We start from the raw sequence: 25,729 nt of genomic DNA, 5'->3' as shown, positions 1-25,729 counted from the left end.
TTGTCTGCATTGCCTATTATATCTTTCTGGAAGCTCAAAAGATGACCAGGTAAGACTACTCAGCCCATGCTAAGGATACTCTGCAAGGATAGGCATCCTGGTGTCCTCCAGATATGTTGGATGGCAACTCCCATCATTCCTGACCATTGTATGTGCTGTCTGGGGCTCATGGGAGTTGTAGCACAAAGTGTCTGGAGGGCACTAGGTTGTCAACCACTCTAGAGAGTCTGGAGCTGGTGTTCCTTTCACAGACAATAGGACAGGCCAAGGCGAATGGGCAGAATAATGAGTATAATATTGTGATCTGCACAAATGAGTTGGGATTTTATCAATAAATGTTTGAATAAATGCCTTTCACACATACATGCCACTTGAACTTCTGATTTTCTTTGCAAGAGTGCACCCATTCTGTTCCTCACAACACACTGATAAAAACCAGCATCAGATCTTTTCAAGGATGGGATAACATACCTGTAAGACAGAAAGAGACACAGTAGTTAAAACATATACTACATTTTAGTATCTGTTGTCAAAAACAATTCAAGTCTAAAGAAGAATATATCTCAACTACTCAAAACAATGCTCATTTTAAAGGCTTTTCACAATCTTATTGTAATGTTCACATTGCTTCCTATTCCCATGATTATCAATCCTTTTTGCATATGATTCTACCGTATGTTATATCAAATAGTGTATGCAAGAAAAACTAAGATGAATACCATAGCATTTCAGCTTTAAGAACAATGTATGAATAGACTGAATTCCACATTTTGCAAAGAATTATATAGACATATTTGAGCATTTTCTACCACTCAACAATCCTTCATCTATAAGGTAGGAAAGCTAATTTCTTGCCCTGTGGTGACAAAAAGCAAAACAGAAATCTAAGTGATGATATTGGAAAGGATGTTCAGCAACATCAAATCTCCGCTTCTGAAGTCTTTAAAAAAATGTACAGAATGTAACCAACTAAACTTATAAAAGTACTGAAAAGAGATAAAGTGCACTGCTTATCACAGGGATGACTAAGAGATACTCCTCATGGTGTCTACCACCCTCCCTTCCTAATAGGCTTCCACAAACCTGCCAGTTCTGCCATCTTCTTTCTCCTGCTTCTTTCCTCCCTTCTCTAAGACTGCAAAAAGACTTTCAGAAAGCTGAAGGCAGTTTTCTAGACCCATCATTATCAGCACTCATCTTTAATTTTTGCATCCTTCCATGATCTCTGATTAAACCGATTTGCAGGTTTTTAAGACACTTCAATCTGTGCACTGGAAAAGCCAAAACATCAGAAGGATACCCAGGTCTTCTGCAATAATACATTTTGGTGTGATTGTCATAGGCCCAGATTATGAGTATCACATTCTTCCCATGTCCATAGCAGTTTTAGGAATGGTTTTGAATTCTGCCTTTTGTTTTAATAAAAGAACGAATGGGCCCAGAGGAGCCCTAGCAGACATGCACTTGAATGGTTTATTTGTTAATATGTAGTTCCTTTCATTAATTGCTTCGAAGCCACACATGAACAAGCCAGGAGCCAATTTATTTATTTGCAGACATTCCTACCATCCCTTTCAATTCCATGAATTTCCATGGCAATAACAAGTATGTTTAAAAAAATCCTTGAAGTACTTAAAAAAAAAACTAAAACACCCCACAGCGGATCAATTGAAAAGAAAAATTTCAGTACAGCTGAACAGGCAGTAGCAGAAAATACAAAGCAAATAATTTAAAGGCCTCAGGAAGATGAAAAGATCTTCACCTGGAAGCTGAAACTCATTTGATTTGGTAATGTAGGGATGTACGAAAGTCACTTACCTTTAACAAAATCTGATTCGCGGTGGGGGGGAGGCGCTCCGTCCCTCCCCCCGAAATTCTGGCCGGGGGGGGGAGGCGCTCCATCCCTCCCCCCCCCGAAATTCTGGCCGGGGAGGGGAGGCGCTCCGTACCTCCACCCCCGAATCCTGGCCGGCCGGGCCCACAAATGGCGACGCCCGTAGCTGCCGCCGTTTGAGCCCTGCAGTCAGCCGTGATAGGCTACGTAAATGTTTACGTAGCCTATCACGGCTGAGTAAAAAAAAATAAAGCGCGTACGCAAATGGCAGCGCCCATGGGCACCGCCATTTGCGTTCCTTATTTTGGCACGTCTTAGTCTAAGTAAACATTTACGTAGACTACGGTGAAAATAAGGGGAACGCAAATAGCGTAGCGTCTACGCTATTTGCGTTCCCCTTATTTTCGCCGTAGTCTACGTAAATGTTTACGTAGACTAAGACATGCCAAAATAAGGAACGCAAATGGCGGCGCCCATGGGCGCCGCCATTTGCGTACGTGCTTCTTTTTTTTTTTTTTTTTTTTACTCAGCCATGATAGGCTACGTAAACATTTACGTAGCCTATCACGGTGTTTTTTAAAATTTAGCCGTGATAGGCTATGTAAATCTTTACTTAGCCTATCACGTTTGTGTTTTTTTTTTTTAACTTGGAAATGGTGGCGGCAGCAGCTGGTCAGAAGACCAGCTGCCGCAGCAGCCGCTGCCAAACCGCCGGCGCAGCTGCCGCCGCCAGGAAGATTCGCCAAAGGTAAGTCCCATCCCGGGGGCGAAGGGGCAGACCGTTTCGTCACCGATTTCGTCACCACCAATGACCCCTCTCTGAGTCCACCTTCTCCACCAGCTGCTACTGCTCCCCATACTCTTTCTCCCCATTGTTACCACTTGATTGCTTGAAAAGCAAAAAGCCTGTGAGCAAGGAGGCAGTGGCATCTATTGCTCCTCAACCACCACCACCATTTTCTGGGCCAGAGAAAGAGGCAGGTGAAGAAGCAGGTTGCAATGCAAAGAGGAGGGGCAAATCCAGGGGGCTCATGTTAATGGCTCCTGCTGAGGTGTGGGCATTTTGCAGGTGCCCGACCATAGCTAAATTTGGGTAGAACATCCAGAGAAGGGTCTCACATGACAACCTCAACAGTCAGGTAGATTTATGTGGGAGCAAGTAGCTCGTGAGGAATCTGAATCAGAGTTTGGCCACCACTGCTATATATTCTGCTTAAATGTTACTTAGCCAATTCATTGTTCCATCTCTTTCTTTATACTGCATCTGATTAGTTAACCTGAAAATTAGCTGAAATGGGCAACTTCAAAGTGAACAGAATATTTGAATAATCTTGTTAATCATTTAACAAATATTAAACAAAAATAAAAGCAAATTTCCTCCAGTCACCTTCCAGAAAGCTTATAACAAGATTAACAAATCTCCTAATAAAAAGGCAAGGCAATAGAATAATACCGTAATCTTTAATGTTTATTGTATTGGAAGAAGGCTTCCCATATATAAAACAAATTAAAAACCACAAACAGTATGGTGAATTGGCACCTTTCTTATGCAAGCACCACTCCAAACACTGGGTAGCTCCCTCACTTGGTCAATAGGAGAAAGATTGTACCAAAACAGATCCCTTAATGGGCAAAGGATCAATCCATCCCTTGAACAACCTGAGCCAGAATGTTCCAGCAGAGGCATGAAAACAGTGCTCAAAGAAACCATTAATATTACTCAGTGGTACAACTAGGTGATTTTAGTCCCTGGACCAAATAGACTTACAGCCCCCCCCCCCCGCCTTTTGGACAGCCAGTTGTGAAGCACACAACTAACATTTCTCCTCCCTCCACCATTCCATGCTTTACAACCGCTTCTATACTTGTGGTATGTTAGAGCAAAAAACCAAACCTGATTTTAAAAAAAAGCAGAAGAAATACTCTGATCTTGTTCAGTTTTTCATATTAAACTCACTTAGATCATGGCACCATCCTGACTACGAGAATAAAATGGAGTTTGCTTCTGCTGCGATGATGCTAAACACATTTACTTGGGAATAAGCACCATTTTGCTGTGGAAAGAAATAAGACATTTCTAAAGCAAAAATAATAAATTGAGCCCCTGTAATGTACATGCCTGGTGACCTGCCCCAACTATAAAATGTTTTTAAAAATAAGGATAAAGAACATAACGCTACAGTGACCAGTGTCAGCCCTGATGGCCCGTGAATGCCCATGCCAGCACTGGTGCTGACGTCAGGTTTGTCGGTCGCTGCCCCCACTACCTGCTACTTTCTAGGTGGTCATTTGGGAGAGGGGCATATTTGATCATCCTCCCCCTTTGCAATCAACAAAACAGAGACTCTAGTTCAAGCTATTATGGCTTTATTATGCTAAAGGCAAGCCTTTCCACAACGCACATTCAAGGAAGCTCTCAAACTGCCCCAGTCTCTAAATGGCTATTCTAAGATCTCTATTAGGGAAGACAATCCACGGGGTAGTGCAGCTGCCAACAGTTGAACAGTATGCCCACGGATACTGACAGACAAACCTGCCTAATGGTAATGTCCCTCCCTTAAGGTGTCTCCGTTCTAAGAGTGGCTCCCCTGCATAGCTTCTTAGTTCTGTCCCTAACTCTGCCCACTTCAACTTGCAACACACTCTGGCATCTCTCAAGTTGCACCCCTCTTCCTCCTCATTCAAAACTTGGGTTCCCACAGTGGAGGGGGGACTCAGCCTGGTTCATCTGTTTGTCAAGGCCTTGGGAAGATTCTCTCCCAATGCCCATTCTCTGATCTAGCTGTTCCACCTCTGATTCAGAATCACAGAAATCTCAAGGGGCCTGGGCTCAACCCTGACATTGGACTTGGACTCTGTGGTCCATTCCCTGCACAATCTATAGGAAAGCCATAAAAGCAAATAAACCAATCCTCTTACCATTTCCAGGGGATCATCAGTGAACAGCTCCCTAAAAGAATTAACAGTTGCCTCATCTACAAGGCTAAAAAGTAAGATTATATTGTGATTGTCGTTCATTAAACATAGAGAAATGTTATAGATAACTATTTATTATTGCTCACGAGGTCACTTAGGCAACACATTCTCTCAGAATATGGAGATAATAATAATGACTGGTATTACAATGTTGTTATAAGGATAATGTGAAATGCTTTGAGTACTTAAATGTATGTAAGTAAAACAACCATCACAACAAATAATGTCTACAGTACTAGGAAGGAGACAGGAGACTCTCCCAGTTCTCCTTTCCCCTCCTAATGCAAGATCCACTCTAAACACTACCAAAGCAGTAGCTGTAGCTTTAGTGGGCTATTTGATTTTTAAAAAGCCGAATTTCCCTGTGATTCTTTCATACAGAACTAACTATTAAGATCATAAAAACATAAGAAGAGCCATGGACCAAGGATCCATCTAGTCCAGGATTCTGTTCACACAGTGGCCAGTGGCCAACCAGCTTTCAACCAGAAAGCCACAAGCAGGACACGAGTGCAACAGAACCTTCCCATCCATGTTCCCCAGCAACTGGTGTACATAGGCATACTACCTTGGATAGTGGAGGGAGCATGGAGCCATCAGGACTAGTAGCCGTTGATAGCCTTCTCCTCCAGGAATTTGTCTAACCCCCTTTTAAAGCCATCCAAATTGGTGGTCATCACTATGGCTTTCTTCACATGGAGCTTTTATCCTGTGATTGAGATTGCTCCTTCACAGAAGTTTGAGGGCTCTTTACATGACACCATGAACCTTCAAGGCATCTCCTGCACTAAATACCCTTTGTTCCGTTTTTAAATAGATCGCAGATAATGAGCTATCAAATTACCCCATTTTGTTCTGCTTGAGTTCCCTCTATGAAAAGAGGAAAAGCAGCAAGAAGAGAAGTGAGATTCATGAAAGATAATGGAAGACTCAGATATTGGGAAAAGGAGGGGGAAAGGGGAGAGGGAAAAGGAAGCGGGTGAAAAAGGAAGTTGTGATCCTGCATTTAAAATGGAAGCAGAAAGCCCCATTTGAAATGCAGGATTTTAGGCTGGTGTAGAGATGCCCTATGTCTTATGGTAGTGAATTCCATAGTTTAACTATACACTGTGAAGAGGTACTTCCTTTTATTTGTCCTGAATCTCCCACCAATCAGCTTCATTGGATGACCCTGGTTTCTAGTATTATGAGAGAGGGAGAAAAATGTCCCCCTATCCACATTCTCCACACCATGCATAATTTTGTAGACATCTATCGTGTCTCCTCTTAACCTCCTTTTTCCCAAGCTAAACAATCTCAGCTGTTGTAACCTTCCCTCATAGGGGAGAGGCTCCAGCCCCTTGATCATTTAGCTGCCCTTTTCTGTACTTTTCCCAGCTCTACAATATCTTTTTTTAGGTGTGGTGACCAGAACTGTACACAATATTCCAAGTGTGGTTGCACTATAGATTTGTATAAAAGAAGAATGTTATTGGCAATTTTATTCTCAATTCCTTTCTTAATTATGCCTAACATGTAGTTTGTCTTTTTTACAGAGGCCGCGCAGTTGGTCGACATTTTCATTGAGCTGGCAACCACAACCCCAAGATCTCTTTCTTGGTCAGTCACTGTTAGCTCAGATCCCATCAGGTTATACTTGAACTTGAGATTTTTTGTTATTTATACACTGTTTCAGAATATACCTATATAGAGCTTAAGAGTATTCAAATTCTTCCTGGATATTCTCAGTAACCCTTACAACAGCCATAGTTAACGCAGAACAATAGCAGCAGCAGCTAAGGCCTAGACAGTTTTCCTAATGCTACATAGTAAGTATATTGCTGAGGAGAGGCCAGGAATACTGATTGATTGCATTTCTATACTGCCCAACAGCCAATGCTTTCTGGATGGTTCACAAATTTCCAATATTAATTAATGAATTACACTTATATTCTGCTCTTGGAAAACTCAAAGCACCTCATGAGGAGATCCGAAGTGCTCTCCCATTCAGGCACTGACCATATGAGCCATGTTCAGCTATAGCATCGTAACATCCTCGGAGCATTGTTTGGGCAGAAGAACTCTTGTACTGCTATTGTATCAATACCTTTGAAAATGACAAGGAAAAGGTTGTTCTAAGTATTAAATGCTAGCTTATCCCCAAAAGCTAACTGACTTTCTTTCCTAGACAGAAGAATCATTCTGCATACAAGAGAGAGAAAGGCATTTTTATTGTCTGCATGCCAAAAGGGCACTTAAAGTTTCTGCAGATCTGAGCAAGTAATTTAGGAAAATTGACAATTTGTTTGGAGTAGAGTAGCCCAGAAGAAACTGGCTGCTTAAAAAAGTCTAAGACAGAAGATGGATGGTACATCAATAAATGAAAATATCAATGAAAACCATGTAAGTCTTTTTGTTCCTGAACTCAAGGTCTGGAGTAAGGCTGCCATCTCTTTAGGGTCCACATTCAAAATTTGGCCTTATAAAGATCTCCAAGTTGGAATGCATTTTATATTTGTAGGTGGCACCTCCAATATACATTTTAACAACAACAACAACAACAACAACATGAAGTTGCTTTAAACTGAGTGAGACGATCTAGCCCAGCATTGCCTACTCTGACCTGCAGCAGCTCTCCTGGGTCACTGGCAGAGGTCTTTCAGATCACCTGCTACATGACCATTTAACTGGAGATGCCAAGGACTATCCTTAGCTTGGAGTTACAAGGGGGGATGGTGAGGAGCATATGAGTCATCCTCCCCAAATGGCTCTCACATTCCAGGAATGATTTTTTTTTTTTTTTTAAACCCATCTTCTGAGCAATTAGTTCCCAGGTTCCCATTACAGAAACATCTACCAGCCATGCTGAGCCTGTTAATCTGTAATTTCCCTAACAAAACTTGTGGCTGGCATAGTTTGTCAAGCATTCATAAAAGTATAAAGCTAAGTTTTGTGTTTAAACATTGAAACCTGACAGGAGTGACTTCCCATTTTCTTATATGAAAGAACATCTTGCTGCATTTGCTGAGCATTTCCTTACTCATAGGAAATGATAGAAAAGCCACCATAGGCACAGATCTCTACCAAAATGCTGGAATTTCTGGATGGTAGCTATGACCCTGCCCCCTCCGCCCAGAAAAACATGCATGCTCATGTCTTTCCCCCCTCTTTTTTGCCACTTCAGCAGCAACCCTTCCAAAAGCCAAAGTGCCCTCTTGTACCACCAAATTCCCTCTGAATTTAATTTTTTCTTTAGCAATTTGGTGGGATTGGTTTCTGAAGCAGAAACCAGAGAAACAGGAGTATGGACTTTAGATCTCTCATGAACAGCACATGGTGTGCTGCAATGAACAGTGGTTTCACAGAGAGGACTTTGGCCATAAGAACATTTGAGAACTTTAGCAAATTGCTCTGCACATTACTGAGGACCACATCTAGAAGATGCAGAATTTGAGCATGCTCTATAATTGCTTTAGAGGAAAACTCATCCATCTTTCTCATAGGGAGAGCAGCATGCTTTCAGACCACCGATGGCTCATGCATCTGCCAGCTTGAGAGATGCATGAGTGTTCCATTTCACAAAATTCAGAGAATATGCAACATCAGTCATGCCTTTTTACTGCTCCCAGATAACATTTATAATATGAAAAGTGCTTAGCTAACCATATCCTAACTTAGTATCTAGCTAATATATAACAAGCATCTTTGTCAATTACTATTTTAATGTATACAATTCAGGAAAAATATTAGTTTGCTCAAAACTACAAAGCATTTAAGTACTTTGACCTCACAATGACTACTTCTGAATAAGCTGGTTTCAACCCTTGATACCACCAATGGGAAATACCCACTGGGACATAAATAATGTTATGTCAGAAAAATGTTTATGTATCTACGTAGGTTATTGACCATTCTTCAGCCAAGCTCTCAGTAGTTTACAATAATCATGCTAGATTTAGTCAAGTGGCTAGATTTTTTAGAAACCCCCAAATAAAATATTTATTTTACTTATTTATTTATTTATTTATTTATTTCATTTCTATACCGCCCAATAGCCGAAATAAAAACAGGATGCATCTTGCCTCTAATGCTCCTACATGTAGATCCACTTATGAATCATTGACTGTTCACTGAAAAGTTGTCAAGATTTTTACAAGAGAAGGATCCCCCTCCCTACTTCCCAATTACTCATTTGGTGATACATGACAAATAACAATAAAGTTGTATTTCCCATGCTTCTCCTCTCCCACCTTCCCTTTTCTCTCCTCCCCTATCGTTCCCCCCAGAACATCTGTTGAGTTCTGTATCTTTAAAGTGTTATACTAAATAATTTACAGTATTATACACATACTGATATGACTATATAAAAGAACATTAAAGAAGGTTGAAAAGGGGGGAAAAAGGAAGAAAAAAGCTGATGATGCTCATTTTGAACTGTTGATAGATTGTGGGGCAATTACATTTTCCTAGCATATCTTTAACCTACAGAGCAAAGGCATTCTTAGCTTTGAAACTGATGGAGGATAAGCTATCAGGAGGTGGAGTAGTGCCTTCAGCAATGTGTGTGAGGGAGGAAGTATTGAACCTAGGGATGATACTAGCGATGTTAGTGGCGATACTAGCATGTCCTTATTTTCATCTGTGGAAGATTGGAGGGTACACACGAGGCTGGAAGGAGAAAATCACAAAACTGGCACATTCTTGAAGAGCACTAGATAGCACTTTTATTTCAACCACCTATTATTGATTTGTTTTCATTGCAAACATGTATTTACTAACCTGTAGGAAAGAGTTTTTATTCCTCTACAAAGATAAGGTAATGCATGAAGAGTCACTAAACTGACCAGGATACACATATAAAAGTTGGCATCTTGATAGAAAGTTTTCTGACCTGGATAATGCACAATATCAATTTATTGCAGGCTTGCAAAACTTAAGGCCCACCAAGTTGATGGCAGCTAACCAAAGGCTTGATAAACCTCCTCTTTTTGCAAAACAGGGTAGGTTATCAAGCACCTGGCTGGCCACAATACATGGTTTATGCACGGTATCCAGCTTGATGAGTCACAAGTAGTGCCTGATTTATGATGTGCAACATCAAGGCAAAACTCTGTAACGGCTCCAGTTATTTTCCCCCCAATTTCCCCCCCCACGCGCCCTTGAACATGCTGTATGAGTTATTGAATTAATTCATCTCTCTTAGCAATCAATAATCTGCATCCGCTAAAAATAAGTTAAGGATAACCTGCAACATCACACTTATTTCAGATGGAAATCACCTCCTATTGAAGCCAAACACAATATTGTTATTGATTTTAACTGAGCTGGATTTTAGGAACACTTTATACCAGCTTATATTTACGTAGAAAACCCTTAGATATTTTACCATGCTGCTTGTCTACAAGATGAGACTAAGGTCAAATTTAGTCCAGCATTCTTCAGCCAAAAACAAATATACTTTTGTTTGCAATTATTTCACTCTAATGAATAAATCCCCTTCATGGATCACTGCCTTGTTGTGGCGAAGGGGCTTGTGTAACTCAGTGAAGCCATAAGCTATGCCGTGCAGGGCCACCCAAGACGGACAGGTCATGGCAGAGAGTTCTGACAAAATGTGGTCCACTGGAGAAGGAAATGGCAACCCACTCCAGTATTCTTGCCAAGAAAACCCCATGGAACGTATCACAAGGCTAAAAGAGATGACGCCAGAAGATGAGCCCCTCAGGTCGGAAGGTGTCCAATATGCTACTGGGGAAGAGCAGGGGGTATTTCCAAGTAGCGCCAGAAAGAGTGAAGCGGCTGGGCCAAACCCGAAAGGACACTCAGCTGTGGATGTGTCTGGTGGTGAAAAGAAAATCCAATACTGTAAAGAACAATATTGTTTAGGAACCTGGAATGTCAGATCAATGAATCAAGGTAAGCTGGAGGTGGTCAAACATGAGATGGCAAGCTTGAACATCGACATCTTGGGAATCAGCGAACTAAAATGGACAGGCATGGGCGAATTTAATTCAGGTGACCATCATATCTACTATTGTGGGCAAGAATCCCTTAGAAGAAATGGAGTAGCACTCATAGTCAACAAAAGGGTGGGAAAAGCAGTACTGGGGTACAATCTCAAAAACAATAGAATGATCTCAGTACGAATCCAAGGCAAACCATTCAACATCACAGTAATTCAAGTCTATGCCCCAACCACTGAGGCCAAAGAAGCTGAGGTTGATCGCTTCTGTGAAGACCTACAACACCTTCTAGAACTAACACCAAAAAAAGATGTCCTCTTCATCATAGGGGATTGGAATGCTAAAGTAGGAAGTCAAGAAATCACCGGGATAACAGGCAGGCATGGCCTTGGTGTACAAAACGAAGCAGGACAAAAGCTAATAGAGTTTTGCCAAGAGAACATGCTGATCATAGCAAACACTCTTTTCCAACAGCACAAGAGGCAACTCTACACATGGACGTCACCAGATGGTCAATATCGAAATCAGATTGATTATGTCCTTTGCAGCCAAAGATGGAGAAGCTCCATACAGTCAGTAAAAACAAGACCTGGAGCTGACTGTGGCTCAGATCATGAGCTGCTTCTTGCAAAATTTCGGCTTAAATTGAAGAACGTAGGGAAAACCACTAAACCGTTCAGGTATGACCTAAATCATATCCCTTATGAATATACAGTGGAGGTGAGGAATAGATTTCAGGGATTAGACCTGATAGACAGAGTGCCTGAGGAACTATGGACGGAGGTCCGTAACATTATTCAGGAGGCAGCAACTCAATCCATCCCAAAGAAAAAGAAATGCAAGAAAGCCAAGTGGCTGTCTGATGAGGCTTTACAAGTAGCTCACGAAAGAAGGGCAGCAAAAAGCAAGGGAGAAAGGGGAAGATATACCCAAGTGAATGCAGAGTTCCAGAGAATAGCAAGGAGAGACAAGAAGGCCTTCTTAAATGAACAATGCAAAGAACTCGAGGAAAACAACAGAATGGGAAAGACTAGAGATCTCTTCAAGAAAATTGGAGATCTCAAGGGAACGTTTTGTGCAAAGACGGGCATGATAAAGGACAAAGAAGGCAGGGACCTAACAGAAGCAGATGAGATTAAGAAGAGGTGGAAAGAATACACAGAAGAACTATACAGGAAAGATCTGAATGTCCCTGATAGCCATGATAGTGCGGTCACTGAACTTGAGCCAGACATCCTCGAGAGTGAAGTCAAGTGGGCCTTAGGAAGCATTAGTAACTACAAAGCTAGTGGAGATGACAGTATTCCAGCTGAGCTATTTAAAATCCTAAAAGATGATGCTGTTAAAGTGCTGCATTCAATATGCCAACAAATCTGGAACACTCAACAATAGCCGCAAGACTGGAAAAGGTCAGTTTACATTCCAATCCCAAAGAAGGGCAATGCCAAAGAGTGTTCAAACTACCACACAATTGCGCTCATTTCACATGCCAGCAAGGTTATGCTCAAAATCCTACAAGCTAGGCTTCAGCAGTATGCGAACCGAGAACTACCGGAAGTACAAGCTGGGTTTCGAAGAGGCAGAGGAACTAGAGATCAAATCGCCAACATTTGCTGGATCATGGAGAAAGCAAGAGAATTCCAGAAAAACGTCTATTTCTGCTTCATTGACTACGCTAAAGCCTTTGATTGTGTGGATCACAACAAACTGTGGCAAATTCTTAAAGTGATGGGACTACCAGACCACCTTACCTGTCTCCTGAGAAACCTGTACGAGGGTCAAGAAGCAACAGTAAGAACCGGACATGGAACAACCGATTGGTTCCAAATTGGGAAAGGAGTACGACAAGGCTGCATATTGTCGCCCTGCTTATTTAACTTATATGCAGAGTACATCATGAGAAATGCCGGGTTGGATGAATCAGAGGTCGGAATTAAGATTGCCGGGAGAATTATCAACAACCTCCGATATGCAGACGATACCACCCTAATGGCAGAAAGCGAAGAGGATCTCAAGAGCCTCTTGTTGAGGGTGAAAGAGGAGAGTGCAAAAGCTGGTTTGAAACTCAACATTAAAAAAACTAAGATCATGGCATCTGGCCCCATCACTTCCTGGCATATAGAAGGGGAAGAAATGGAAGCAGTGACAGATTTTACTTTCTTGGGCTCCAAGATCACCGCAGACGGTGACTGTAGCCATGAAATTAAAAGACGCTTGCTCCTTGGGAGGAAAGCTATGGCAAACCTAGACAGCATAGTAAGAAGCAGAGCCAGAGACATCACCTTGCCGACAAAGGTCCGTCTAATCAAAGCTATGGTTTTCCCAATAGTAACGTATGGCTGTGAGAGCTGGACTATAAGGAAGGCTGAGCGCCGAAGAATTGATGCTTTCGAACTGTGGTGCTGGAGAAGACTCTTACGAGTCCCCTGGACTGCAAGGAGGTCAAATCAGTCAATCCTAAAGGAAATCAACCCTGACTGCTCATTGGAAGGACAGATCCTGAAGCTGAAGCTCCAATATTTTGGCCACCTAATGCGAAGAGAAAACTCCCTGGAAAAGACCCTGATGCTGGGAAAGACTGAAGGCAAAAGGAGAAGGGGACGGCAGAGGATGAGATGGCTAGATAGCATCACTGATGCAATGAATATGAACTTGAGCACGCTCCGGGAGAGAGCGCAGGACAGGAAGGCCTGGCATGCTATGGTCCATGGGGTCACGAAGAGTCGGACACGACTGAACGACTGAACAACAACAACAACAATGAATAAATGAAATTGCCAGCATATAAATTTTTAAAAAAACATGCCAAGTGCATCCTGGTTTGTGGCAAGCAATTAAAAATAAATAATGGAACTGAAATATTCATAGTAACATATTTATTCAAACTTTATTATGAATTTTGATTAGCTTTCCATGCACATTCTATGTGAGAAGATAAATGCTTCAAGGGTTCAAAACAAGTTAATCAAACCCCAAACAAAATAAATATGCCTTTCATTGTGACCCAAGGAGCCTATGTATTATAATTTGTCCATACAAAAGTATGGTTCTTCAACCCTAAAGTGGCAACATGCAAGTATACACTGCTTGTTTTTGTATTATAAAAATACTCTATGTTATGCAAGAATTTCTAATGATTTGCATTGTATCCTTTAAGTAGAAAACATTTCTCTCCTCTTTTTTGCCTCATCTTCTACCTTTCTGTAACTCCAGTTCTCCTGGGACCTGCCCTTCCAAACTGTTCCATTACACCTCAGTTCTCTTAATATTGTTGGTTTCTACTGTGTGTGTGTTTTTTTGCTACTGGCTGACTGCAGCAAGACATTGTGTTTACTCAAAATGAAATGCCTGCTTTCTTCTGTGGTTAATCAAGCTAGCTTCCCCTTAACTAGTATTTTAAATCTCAATTTCATACATAGAACACCACATTCTGTAGCGTACAAATGATAAGAATAAATGCCTTTTGAGTGTTCAAAGCACATGACAGAGACCAGCAACTCATCAGCAATGGGGCCATATTTATTGACCGGCCAGTGACAGTGGCTCTGCCCACTGACTCATTCCTATGCAAACCATGATAAGGCATGACCTTTCTCTCCTTCCCTCAGCATCAACAGAGATGCATGCAAGGCTCAACTGATATCTGCCAAGTGTTTCTCTTGTTCAAGGAGAGGGTTAAATAGCCCTTTGCATGTGTCTCGGAGAGTGACTGCCTAAAGGAGAGATGTCCTTGGATCAGGGGTCTGTGCTGACGGCTGGATCTGAAGCACCTGGGAGCCTCTGGTTGCTAATCTATGACACTGATTATTGCAGCATTCCTTACAACAAACTTGTAATGTAAGTATTATCTCCATACTGCAGATATAGGGTCGAGCTGAGAGTTAATATTTATCTAAGGCCATTTGGTGAATTCATGGCTTGAAGCATAGAGTTTCCAGTTGACAGCTGACACTTATAACCACTGCACTATGCCAGCTCCCAGTGTACAGTTTCCACACAGATACCAAACTCCTCAAGTTCAAAGGGATTGAAGTTATAGGACAGGCAGGCACCAACGTTGTGTTGCTTTTGGAGCCTCCTGAAGACAGTGTTATTTCTAGAGGCCTTCCTTGAGTGACCAGCCAGTTTATTATGTTTGGAATCTGTTTCTTTTTTAAAAAATTAATTGTTTTAATATCATGTTTTATTCTTTTATCTGTTGTTCACTGCTCCAAAATCTTTGATGTGGAGCGATATATAAATATTGTAAATAAAATAAATATGTCAGTGCCATTTTATTGCATTATAGCTGAATGCATTAAGAATCCATACCTCCATAATATTAGGTTGTGCAAGTAAACGGTTCCATTGCAAATTATTTGCCATGGAGTCACATGAGCAAATTACTGCATGGACATCACTCCACCCAACTGAATGGATCACACTGGGAAAGCCATTCAACAGAATGGTAATCCATGTGCAAAAAACAACACATTCTTATCTGTGGAACAGTTATAGGAGGGGGGAAATGGCCTATTGTGCAGAGGGGGAAAGTGTGAATCCAGTTATGAGGTAAAGCTTAACAGTACTGTATTGCCACATCTGTATCCCGAACTGACGGCCTTCCTCCAGGTGTCCCCGAGCACACAGCCTTTCCTTGTGGTTTCAGATTCCTTTCCCAATCCTGGTGCCCTCCAGATGGTTTGTGTCCTTGTGTTGTTTGGCAGGAGGAGCCACAACGGCTCAGACTACCACACCAGCTCATTCGTGACAACCCAGGGCTTAAAAAAAAAAACCACCCTGGGTTTATTGTTGTATGCAAGCTGGACTTTTACGTTAGAGTTCCATGTTTGTGGCTCCCACTGTGATTTTCTCTTTGTAAAGCTAACTGGCGATCAGAGCTATGGCACAGTCTGAGGGGGGTCTAATCCTTTTCTCTAATAGCATGAAGTCTCCAGATCAGATCATTCCCTCTGATGTTGCCCATGGAGAAGAAAACTTGTGGGCATGGACATTTAAGCCATCATGTTTTCCCCTCAGCAGCTAATAGTTGCTTTGGGCAGGTGAGTCAATCCAGATCAGGGCCTCCCATGCTGCAGTGAAATTTTCTCTCACCCCCCCCCCCACGCATTTTTGGGAGGCAACAAAGGGGCAGTGAGGGGCACATCTTGCTCACCCCTGATATAGTACAAAATAACCATAAAAACTTCCAGTGATAAAATGGTGTCTATGTTGGGTTAGGAGTAAGCAATTGAGATATTTATTTTACTTTGTTTATTTAAAACATTTCTAAGCTGCTAAGGGGGCCCATAAGATACTTTGCAGTATCAGTTTTAATTATATAGGATGTTTGCCCTTGTTGTGTTCTTTTATGGTGCAATGATTCAAAAATGAGAATCTCCTCTCAATGCAATACTGAAAAATATAATTGAATCTACATGCTAAAAGCCATTTACTTGTATTCGCTGGAGAAGGCAGTGGTTTCCATATCATTATGCAGCCACTTAAATTCCAAAGGCCAGCTTCCTTCTGCCAAGCATGTGAGCACGAGACGGTTCCCTTCCAGATGAATCTGAGGCAAACCTGGTTCTGTCTTGAAATAGGGTGCAACATCATCTGAAATACAATAGGAAAAATATGATCAAAACAAAAGTAGGATATGAAGTTATGAAATTGCTCTGCATTTAACCATCTAATTATTGGAACATATATTAAAGCCAGTATGACGTAGCAAATAGGACTGGTTTGGATGTAACAATCCTGCCTTCATACACCATGGTTTACGAAGCCAAAAATGCACACTGAACCTACACATTGCTTCAGGTGGTTTGGTCCAACTGTCAATCTGTGGTGGTGGGAACCATATACTCCAGTTTGAGCAACTTGAAACAAAAATACTATAGTTCTGTTGTAAGGATGCTTGCAGTGGGAGGTAACTACCTAGAGCCCTGTGTGTACTCTAATAAAAGCAATATATGCACTATGAGAATGTATGGTTCTCATCCTACAGTCTGCTCAACAAAATTGTTACACTTTACTGTATTTGAAATTCAAACCTCAAATAGAGTTGTGCCTTATACCATGTGGTATAATATTTGGTGCTAGGCTCTTCTGCTTCTTACATTCAAAAGAATTACATCCAGTTCATTAAATTCTCTTTAGAAAGTTAGAAAAGTAAGCCTGGATGAAATGATTATCACAGCAGGACATGTCTCAGGATAAATGAAGAATTTTGATAGCAGCTTTGAACAAAACATCCTCCAGAACAGCAAGATTAATGTGCCTTTCAACATTGTCTTTAACCAGACGGTCTTAAAATTACTTTTTAAAAAAACCCGCTTTGGGGTTTGAATGAGAGAGTTTTTAATAGTGTGCAAGTGTCAGATATAGTTTTGAAACTATCATCAGCCTGTGGATCAAAATTGCTAACAAGATTCCATGATAGGAAAGCACAAGAAGGAACTGTAGATTCATTCATATACAGACTCAACTTTGGAAGGGAGAAAATATCCAATGGCAATATTTATTCACACTATAACCCTTTCACATTTCTTTACAATCAATAGGAATAGGATCTAGCAAACTTTATGAGTGATCTGGTCAAGTCCCTCCTACAATTACAATGTCAATCACCCCATACCAAATCTATAACCAGCTGAATCTGTTAAAATAAAACACTGTATTTCATTTCATTTCTTACATTTCCATCCCGCCAAATGGCCAAAGCTGTTTGGGTGGTTTACAAAGATTAAAAACCTTAAAAATACAGTATTCAGTATTATGCATAATATAAAAACAGTTTAGCTACAAACATATAAACAGAGCACACACACATACATGAACACTCACATACATCCAAACAATAGCCCATGACCTGATTTAAAACCTTTCATATGCTGCCAAGTGCCTGGGAGTAGTGGAAGGTCATAATCTGGTGCTGAAAAGATATCAGTGTTGGCATCAGGTGGGCCTCATTGGAGAGTTCATTTCAGAATTGGGGGGCAGCCACCAAGAAATAGGGATGTTAGAGAATTCCGCCACGGATCTCGGGGAGGCCGAATGCCAGTGCATTCAGCCCCCCGAAATCGGTGGCGGAACGGCCTGCCCCCCCCGCCCCCCCTGCCCCCGGGACAATACTTACCTGGGGCGGATCTTCTGGGCAGCGGTGGCTCCGGTGCGGCGGCCGGTCTTCCGACCAGCTGCCGCCAACACCATTTCCAGTTTAAAAAAAAAAAAAAGACGTGATAAAAAAGATGTTAAAAAAAAAACTGTGATAGGCTACGTAAATCTTTACGTAGCCTATCACGTCTGACTTTAAAAAAAAAACAACCCGCGCGTACGCAAATGGCGGCGGCCATGGCCGCCGCCATTTGCATTCCTTATTTTGTCGCGTCTTAGTCTACGTCAAGATTTACATAGACTAAGACAGCGAAAATAAAGGGAACGCAAATAGCGTAGCGTCCGCTATGCTATTTGCGTTCCCCTTATTTTCGCCGTCTTAGTCTATGTAAATCTTGACGTAGACTAAGACGTGCCAAAATAAGGAATGCAAATGGCGGCGGCCGTGGCTGCCGCCATTTGCATACACGCGTTGTTGTTGTTGTTGTTTTTAAGTCAGACGTGATAGGCTACGTAAACATTTACGTAGCCTATCACGGCTGACTGCAGGGATGCAAACAGCGGCGGCTACGGCTGCCACCATTTGCGTCCCTGCTAGTCAGCGGCCGGATGTCCGGCAGCTGGCGGAGCCGGCCGGCAGCTCCGCAGAATCCCTGCGGAGCGGAGCCGACTGGCCAGGATTCCGGGGGGAGGGACAGAACGCCTCCCCCCCACCATCAACATAATCCGCGAACAGGTAAGTGACTTTCGTACATCCCTACCAAGAAGGCCCTCTTTCTTGTTGACACCTTCCAAGCCTCCCTCGGAGAAGGGCCTCAGACAATGAGCATAGTGTATGGGTAAGTTCATGCTGGGAGAGGTGCTCAATCAGGTATTGTGATCCCGAGCCATGTAAGGCTTTATAGGTCAAAACCACCTCCATCAATCAAGCTCAGAAACATACAGGCAACCAGTGCAAGTGGGCCAGAATCAGTGTTATATGATTGGGCCTTTTTGTCCTTTTTATCAATTTGGCCGCTGCATTTTGCACAAGCTGCAGCTTCTGAACCATCTTTAGGGGCAGCCCCATGTACAGCACATTATAGTAATTGCACTTCTAAATCTGTGTTTTTTAATTTTGGGAAGCTGTGATTTTTGTTTTGTTTTCATATTTTAAGTTGCTTTTGATTTTATAGTTTTATGTTTCATTTTGAATTTAAATTGTTTTTATGTTGATTATAAACTGCCTAGAGAACTTTATGTGGTGGGGCAGGATACAAATGTTGTGAATACAATTAAAATAAAATAAGAGACAAATAAGAATACAGAATAGTTATACATGAACCTTTCAAAATCAATGAAGCAGTCTCATGAAATCCTTTACAAGCATCTAAAGGAGTTCACTTGATTGTGGTCTTTGTTCCTGACTTTGGGGCAAATTTACACTACAAACCTCAATAGCTTTTAAGCTAGTGGCATGCCTTCTCCCTACGGAACACTGGAAGTTATAATGCTGTATCAAGTATTTAGATCTTGCTATACTTTTTCTCCATCCTCCTCCTCACTTCCTCCTACAGAGTCTTGTCTTGCCTTTGGTACTACTAATAATCTTAGAAATATGTATGTAGTATGTGCAGATAATAACATTGCTCCAATAAATTACATTTATATTAACACATTTTATATTAAAATACAAAGCACATCTTTGCATTTTGTAAGAGATCAACATGCGATTTAAGAAAAACAGAATAAGATATTATTTTGTAACTGCTTACTATATTAACTGTTTCATCATATATGAGTATTGAATATTTAGAATTTGGGGTGAGGTGTTGGTAGCATGCTGAAGACACACAGCTCTATTTCTCCTTATCACCTTTGTCAGGTGAGGCCATGCAGGTGCTAAATCAGTGCCTGGAGGCAGTAATGGATTGGATGAGAGTCAATAATACTGACAAGACACAGGTCTTGTGGGTGGGCAATTCTCTGGTCTGGAAATTGGGCAGAGAGCCTGTTTCTGATGGGAATGCAGTCCTCCTGAAAGAGCAGGTGCCTTGTCTGAGGATACTCCTTGATCCAGCTTTGTCACTCGAGGGCCAGAGTTCTTTGGCTGGTGTGCCAGCTATGGCTATTCCTGGAGAGAGATAACGTAGCCATAATGGCCCAAGCTCTGGAAACCTCTCATTTGCCTATCTGTTTCTGGGTCAAAGTCAAGGTGCTGGTGTTGACCTTCAGTTCCCAGTTTAATTTAAAAAAAAAAAATGGCAAAGCAGTAAAGGAACAGAGTCAAAGTTAATATTCCAGTGATAAAATAAGCACAACCACTTCGCTTTTCAGAGAATGAGGATTCCCTCCCCAAAAACAGGGAGAGATGTCATAACAGGTTTATTTATAGTCTTCCAACTGTACATTTTCAGCACTGTAACCTAAACACTGGCAGTAGATTCAATGCATCTGGCTATTTTGAAAGCAAGGCATAGCAAACAAGAAAAGAATGGCAGAAATGCACACGCACACCCTTTTGGAGCTCCATTTGCAGGCTATAATTGGGATAGCATATCAGTTATTTTCAGAAGGTTGTATGCATTTGGAAGGTGGGGGCATAAAACACAACAGAGCCCCTTTCAGCTCTTTGCTGCTTCCATCTAGTAATTTTAATTCCTCAGGGTCCCAATCCTGTGATTGCCTCCCACTCTACAGCTGTTATTTAGAAGAAATTAGACACATTTAATCTATTCTCATAATTTACATAATCTAGTTTGGCCCTTCCCTACTTGCCAAGCTGAACAGGCAAGTGGGCATTTCTAAGCTTGTCTTTAGTTATTGTTCCATTACAGTAGCCTGTTTCTCAAGAGACACATCCTTTGCACATGTCCATTCCAGGCATGGTAGCTGCCTTATAGTCCAGGTCTCACAGCCATACGTTACTACTGGGAAAACCATAGCTTTGATTAGACGGACCTGTGTCGACAAGGTGATGTCTCTGCTTCTTACTATGCTGTCTAGGTTTGCCATAGCTTTCCTCCCAAGGAGCAAGCGTCTTTTAATTTCATGGCTACAGTCACCATCTGCGGTGATCTTGGAGCCCAAGAAAATAACATCTGTCACTGCTTCCATTTCTTCCCCTTCTATATGCCAGGAAGTGATGGGGCCACATGCCATGATCTTCGTTTTTTTAATGTTGAGTTTCAAACCAGCTTTTGCACTCTCCACTTTCACCCTCAACAAGAGGCTCTTGAGATCCTCTTTGCTTTCTGCCATTAGGGTGGTATCGTCTGCATATCTGAGGTTGTGGATAATTCTCCCAGCAATCTTAATTCCGACCTGTGATTCATCCAACCTGGCGTTTCTCATGATATACTCTGCATCTAAGTTAAATAAGTAGGGCGACAATATGCAGCCTTGTCGTACTCCTTTCCCAATTTGGAACCAATCGGTTGTTCCATGTCCGGTTCTTCCTGTTGCTTCTTGACCCTCATACAGGTTTCTCAGGAGACAGGTAAGGTGGTCTGGTACTCCCATCTCTTTAAGAATTTGCCACAGTTTGTTGTGATCCACACAATCAAAGGCTTTAGCGTAGTCAATGAAGCAGAAATAGACGTTTTTCTGGAATTCTCTTGCTTTCTCCATGATCCAGCGAATGTTGGCGATTTGAGCTCTAGTTCCTCTGCCTCTTCGAAACCCCGCTTGTACTTCCGGTAGTTCTCGGTTCACATATTGCTGAAGCCTAGCTTGTAGGATTTTGAGCATAACCTTGCTGGCATGTGAAATGAGCGCAATTGTACGGTAGTTTGAACACTCTTTGGCGTTGCCCTTCTTTGGGATTGGAATGTAAACTGACCTTTTCCAGTCTTGTGGCCACTGTTGAGTGTTCCACATTTGTTGGCATATTGAGTGCAGCACTTTAGCAGCATCATCTTTTAGGATTTTAAATAGCTCAGCTGGAATACTGTCATCTCCGCTAGCTTTGTTGTTAGTAATGCTTCCTAAGGCCTACTTGACTTCACTCTCGAGGATGTCCGGCTCAAGTTCAGTGACCGCACTATCATGGCTATCAAGGACATTCAGATCTTTCCTGTATAGTTCTTCTGTGTATTCTTGCCACCTCTTCTTAATCTCATCTGCTTCTGTTAGGTCCCTGCCTTCTTTGTCCTTTATCATGCCCGTCTTTGCACAAAACGTTCCCTTGAGATCTCCGATTTTCTTGAAAAGATCTCTAGTCTTTCCCATTCTATTGTTTTCTTTGAGTTCTTTGCACTGTTCATTTAAGAAGGCCTTCTTGTCTCTCCTTTCTGTTCCCTGGAACTCTGCATTCAGTTGGATATGTCTTCCCCTTTCTCCTTTGCTTTTCACTTCCCTTCTTTCCTCAGCTACTTGTAAAGCCTCATCAGACAGCCACTTTGCTTTCTTGCATGTCTTTTTCTTGGGGATGGATTGAGTTGCTGCCTCCTGAACAATGTTACGGACCTCTGTCCATAGTTCCTCAGGCACTCTGTCTATCAGGTCTAATCCCTTAAATCTGAGTACTGTCTTTGAAATAGAAGGTAGCATGCAGGCCCTGAATGGAAAAAAGTAGATGCTGCAGGCTTAGTGCACTCTATAATAGAATTCTGGCTTCACTGAAGCCTCTGACAAAACTTCCACTGATATCAAAGAAGTTCTGGCTCTAACAGTTTTCTTTAAAACTACTAGAATAATGTACGTGTGTTTTTTAAAAACCCCACACATAGTATGTTTCAGAACTACGGAGAAAAAGCCATAAAAGTTTTATATATAACGTAATTATGAACAGTTTGCATGCTATAGCCCATAAGCAAGTAAGTAAAGTTTGCCCCAGGGTGCTCTCAAATCAGTGAGAATTACCAGCATGTGTAAAAGGTAGTTGTGGAATAAATCCACTAGTCCACTTTTTTTCCTTAGGAAACTATTGAGCTGAGCCAACCAATGAAACTGATGTTTACAAACCAAATCTTTACCCGAATTACCTCTTTGTACCCATTTTCATTAGTTTACATCAACACCCAAGTTAACAGAATGATGATAGCACTCGGGGGATATTTTCTTGTTGCTTCTTTCTGGACTAAACTTTTCCCCATCTTCTTTTACTGTCTCCTACCAAATAATTCTTACATGTTTCAAAGCTCCTGCTAACAACTTTGGGTACTTGACTCTCTACAGATTAGGGTTTTTTTTTAAAAGCATACAAAATTAAGGACAATAACAGAGCAACCCTACTGACAGGAGTGCTCTTGCTGCCTTCTGAAATCCTCAAGTAGCCAGAATCAGCACACAGGTGATAGGGCTCTTTTCCAAGGCTTTATTTCCATTCAATCTAATGACGCTTACAGATGCTAACTGCATGAGCCTAATGAGGGAAACTTTAGAGAGCTGCCTGCCAGAGGTTTCTAGCCTTAATGAAATCAGTTTATATCCATTTGGAGGGCAGAGGCAGGAAACCTCTGGATTTAAGGCAGAGCTTTCCAAACTGTGTGCGACACATTAGTGTGTCGGCGGCAGTGTGTAGGTGTGTCGCGTGAAATGCAGAAAATTGTGCGGAAGGGCACCGCGGAGCTCCCTTACTCGCGTTTGCTTCCCTTGGCCCCTCCCCCGGAACTTCCTAAAGCAGCTAATGTTAAAGCAGCTGAGGATTAGCTGCTTTAACATTAGCTGCTTTAGGATCATGTGGTGTCTTGACGTAGGACGCGCATGATTGGTGGTGTTGGAGCAGTACGGTGAGACAGAGGCGCAGGGCGAAGAGAGGGGAGAGGAGGAGGCGCCCTGGGAACAGAGCTTAGTCGACGCCGGCACAGAGAAGTGGCAGCGGCCACCAGCCCTGCAAGATTTCGAGTGTGCCCTTCGCGGACTTCTGCACCACGCTGCTGCGTGGCCAGGCCAGAGTAGCACATGGGTGGAAACGCCGCCTGGGACTGGGACTGCACCAAGCGGGCCGTCCGCCATCTTGGCCAGTTGGAACGGAGCTCAGTGTCAGCGTGCTCCCAATCACCCGGGCGAGCACAGCTGCAGGCTGTCACCCAGTCAACCCACCTGCTGCTGGCTGAAGGGAGGCCACCCTCCCAAACCCAATGTGGCAAACAGCAAGCCACTAGGGATGTCAGAGAATTTCCCCATGAATCTCGGGGAGGCCGAATGCCAGCGCATTCGGCCCCCCGAAATCGGTGGCAGAACGGTCTGCCCCCCCGCCCCCCCCCCGGGACGGGACTTACCTTGGGCAGATCTTCCTGGCGGCGGCGGTTCGGCGGCGGTTCGGCGGCGGTTCGGCGGCGGTTCGGCGGCGGTTCGGCACCGGCAGCCGGTCTTCCGACCGGCTGCCACTGCCACCATTTCCAGTTAAAAAAAAACAAAAACAAAAAAAGTGATAGACTACGTAAAGATTTACGTAGCCTATCACAGCTAGATTTTTAAAAAACACCGTGATAGGCTACATAAATGTTTACGTAGCCTATCACGGCTGATTTAAAAGAAGAAAAAAAACACGCGTACGCAAGTTTGCATTTGCGTTCCTTATTTTGGCACGTCTTAGTCTAAGTAAACATTTACGTAGACTACGGCGAAAATAAGGGGAACGCAAATAGCGTAGCGTCTACGCTTTTTGCATTCCCCTTATTTTCACCGTAGTCTACGTAAATGTTTACGTAGACTAAGACGTGCCAAATTAAGGAACGCAAATGGTGGCGCCCATGGGCACCGCCATTTGTGTACACACTTTTTTTTTCTTGTTTTAAATCAGCCATGATAGGCTACGTAAACATTTACGTAGCCTATCACGGCTGACTGCAGGGATGCAAACGGTGGCGGCTATGGCCGCCGCCATTTGCATCCTTGCTAGCCAGCGGCCGGATGTCCGGCCACTGGCACAGCTGGCCGGCAGCTCCGCAGAATCCCTGCGGAGCAGAGCCGGCTGGCCAGAATTTCAGGGGGGAGGGACGGAGCACCTTCCCCCCGGCCAGAATTTGGGGGGGAGGGACAGAGCGCATCCCCCCCCACGAATGTCACCCTTCAAAAAGGTCAGTGACTTTCGTACATCCCTACAAGCCACCCACCATGTGGCACTTATAATTTGATTTCTGCCATTTATTTTTATTTTCACTCTGCTGTAATTGTGGATTAACCACCCACCGGCAGTGTACCACCGGAGAGTGCTGGAACTGGACTCTGGACATAGGCATTGCAAATATTTACAGCAATATAGCCTTGTAGTGAGACATATATATTTACACTATTTTTGTTGGACTTTTGCTTCTCTACTTCATGTGTTTTTGCAGCTGAGCTCCTACCTGGGCCTGTGTGTCCTCATATGTATTGTAAATACTTTAGTTAATTTTATTTTTCACATTTTCTTGCACATATTAACATACTGTGACTCATAAATGACAACAATGTATGTTATTACCTTACAAATCATATATTTTTAAAAATATAAATGAAAGGTTTTCATGAGATATGTTCTATCCCCATACATTTCATTATTATAATTTATATATGTGTCCGTATCTCTTATAACGGGTTAGTTTAACCTCCGGTTTGCTAGTCAAACTGAATTACCTTGTCACGAAACGATGCATGTCTAAAAAGTGTGTCACCAACATGAAAAGTTTGGAAAGCTCTGATTTAAGGGCTAGGAGGCGAAAGTCCATCCCTTTCCCATGGGGCATCGGGGCGCTGCTGTTGACGTCACGCCAAGCGGGCTGAGCGCCTCCTCTCGGCGCCCTCCTTCTCCCGCTTGTCCCTTCGCCAGTGCCTAGCATCCCAAAGTTCCAGTTGTCCCTCCCCCTGCCTGCCAGGGTCACTACTACTCTCATGAAAGTGAGCAGGGAGGGACTCTCCCTCCGGCGGCACCTCTGAACAGCGTGCGGGTTCCTCTCCCACGGTTTCTATCTCT

General features: G+C 42.6%; 1 protein-coding gene across 3 annotated transcripts in view; it reads right to left on the bottom strand.

Annotated features, from left to right (window-relative positions):
* SDK1 (sidekick cell adhesion molecule 1) overlaps window positions 1–25,729 on the bottom strand; it is an 851,863-nt gene that overhangs the window by 639,690 nt on the left and 186,444 nt on the right. For all 3 annotated transcript variants that reach the window (XM_084818282.1, XM_084818285.1, XM_084818283.1), the window contains exons 2-3: window positions 16,188–16,347; window positions 365–471 (exon numbers count right to left, since the gene is read on the bottom strand). In XM_084818282.1, the coding sequence (XP_084674408.1) occupies window positions 365–471; window positions 16,188–16,347 (267 nt within the window). The remainder of the gene's footprint in view (window positions 1–364; window positions 472–16,187; window positions 16,348–25,729) is intronic.

This window comes from Heloderma suspectum, chromosome 12, assembly GCF_057233095.1.
Source record: "Heloderma suspectum isolate Gila_16-S chromosome 12, 16-S_ref, whole genome shotgun sequence".
Lineage (NCBI taxonomy): Eukaryota > Metazoa > Chordata > Lepidosauria > Squamata > Helodermatidae > Heloderma > Heloderma suspectum.
Note: the sequence above shows the minus strand (reverse complement) of the source record. Positions and strands in the feature narration are given on the sequence as shown.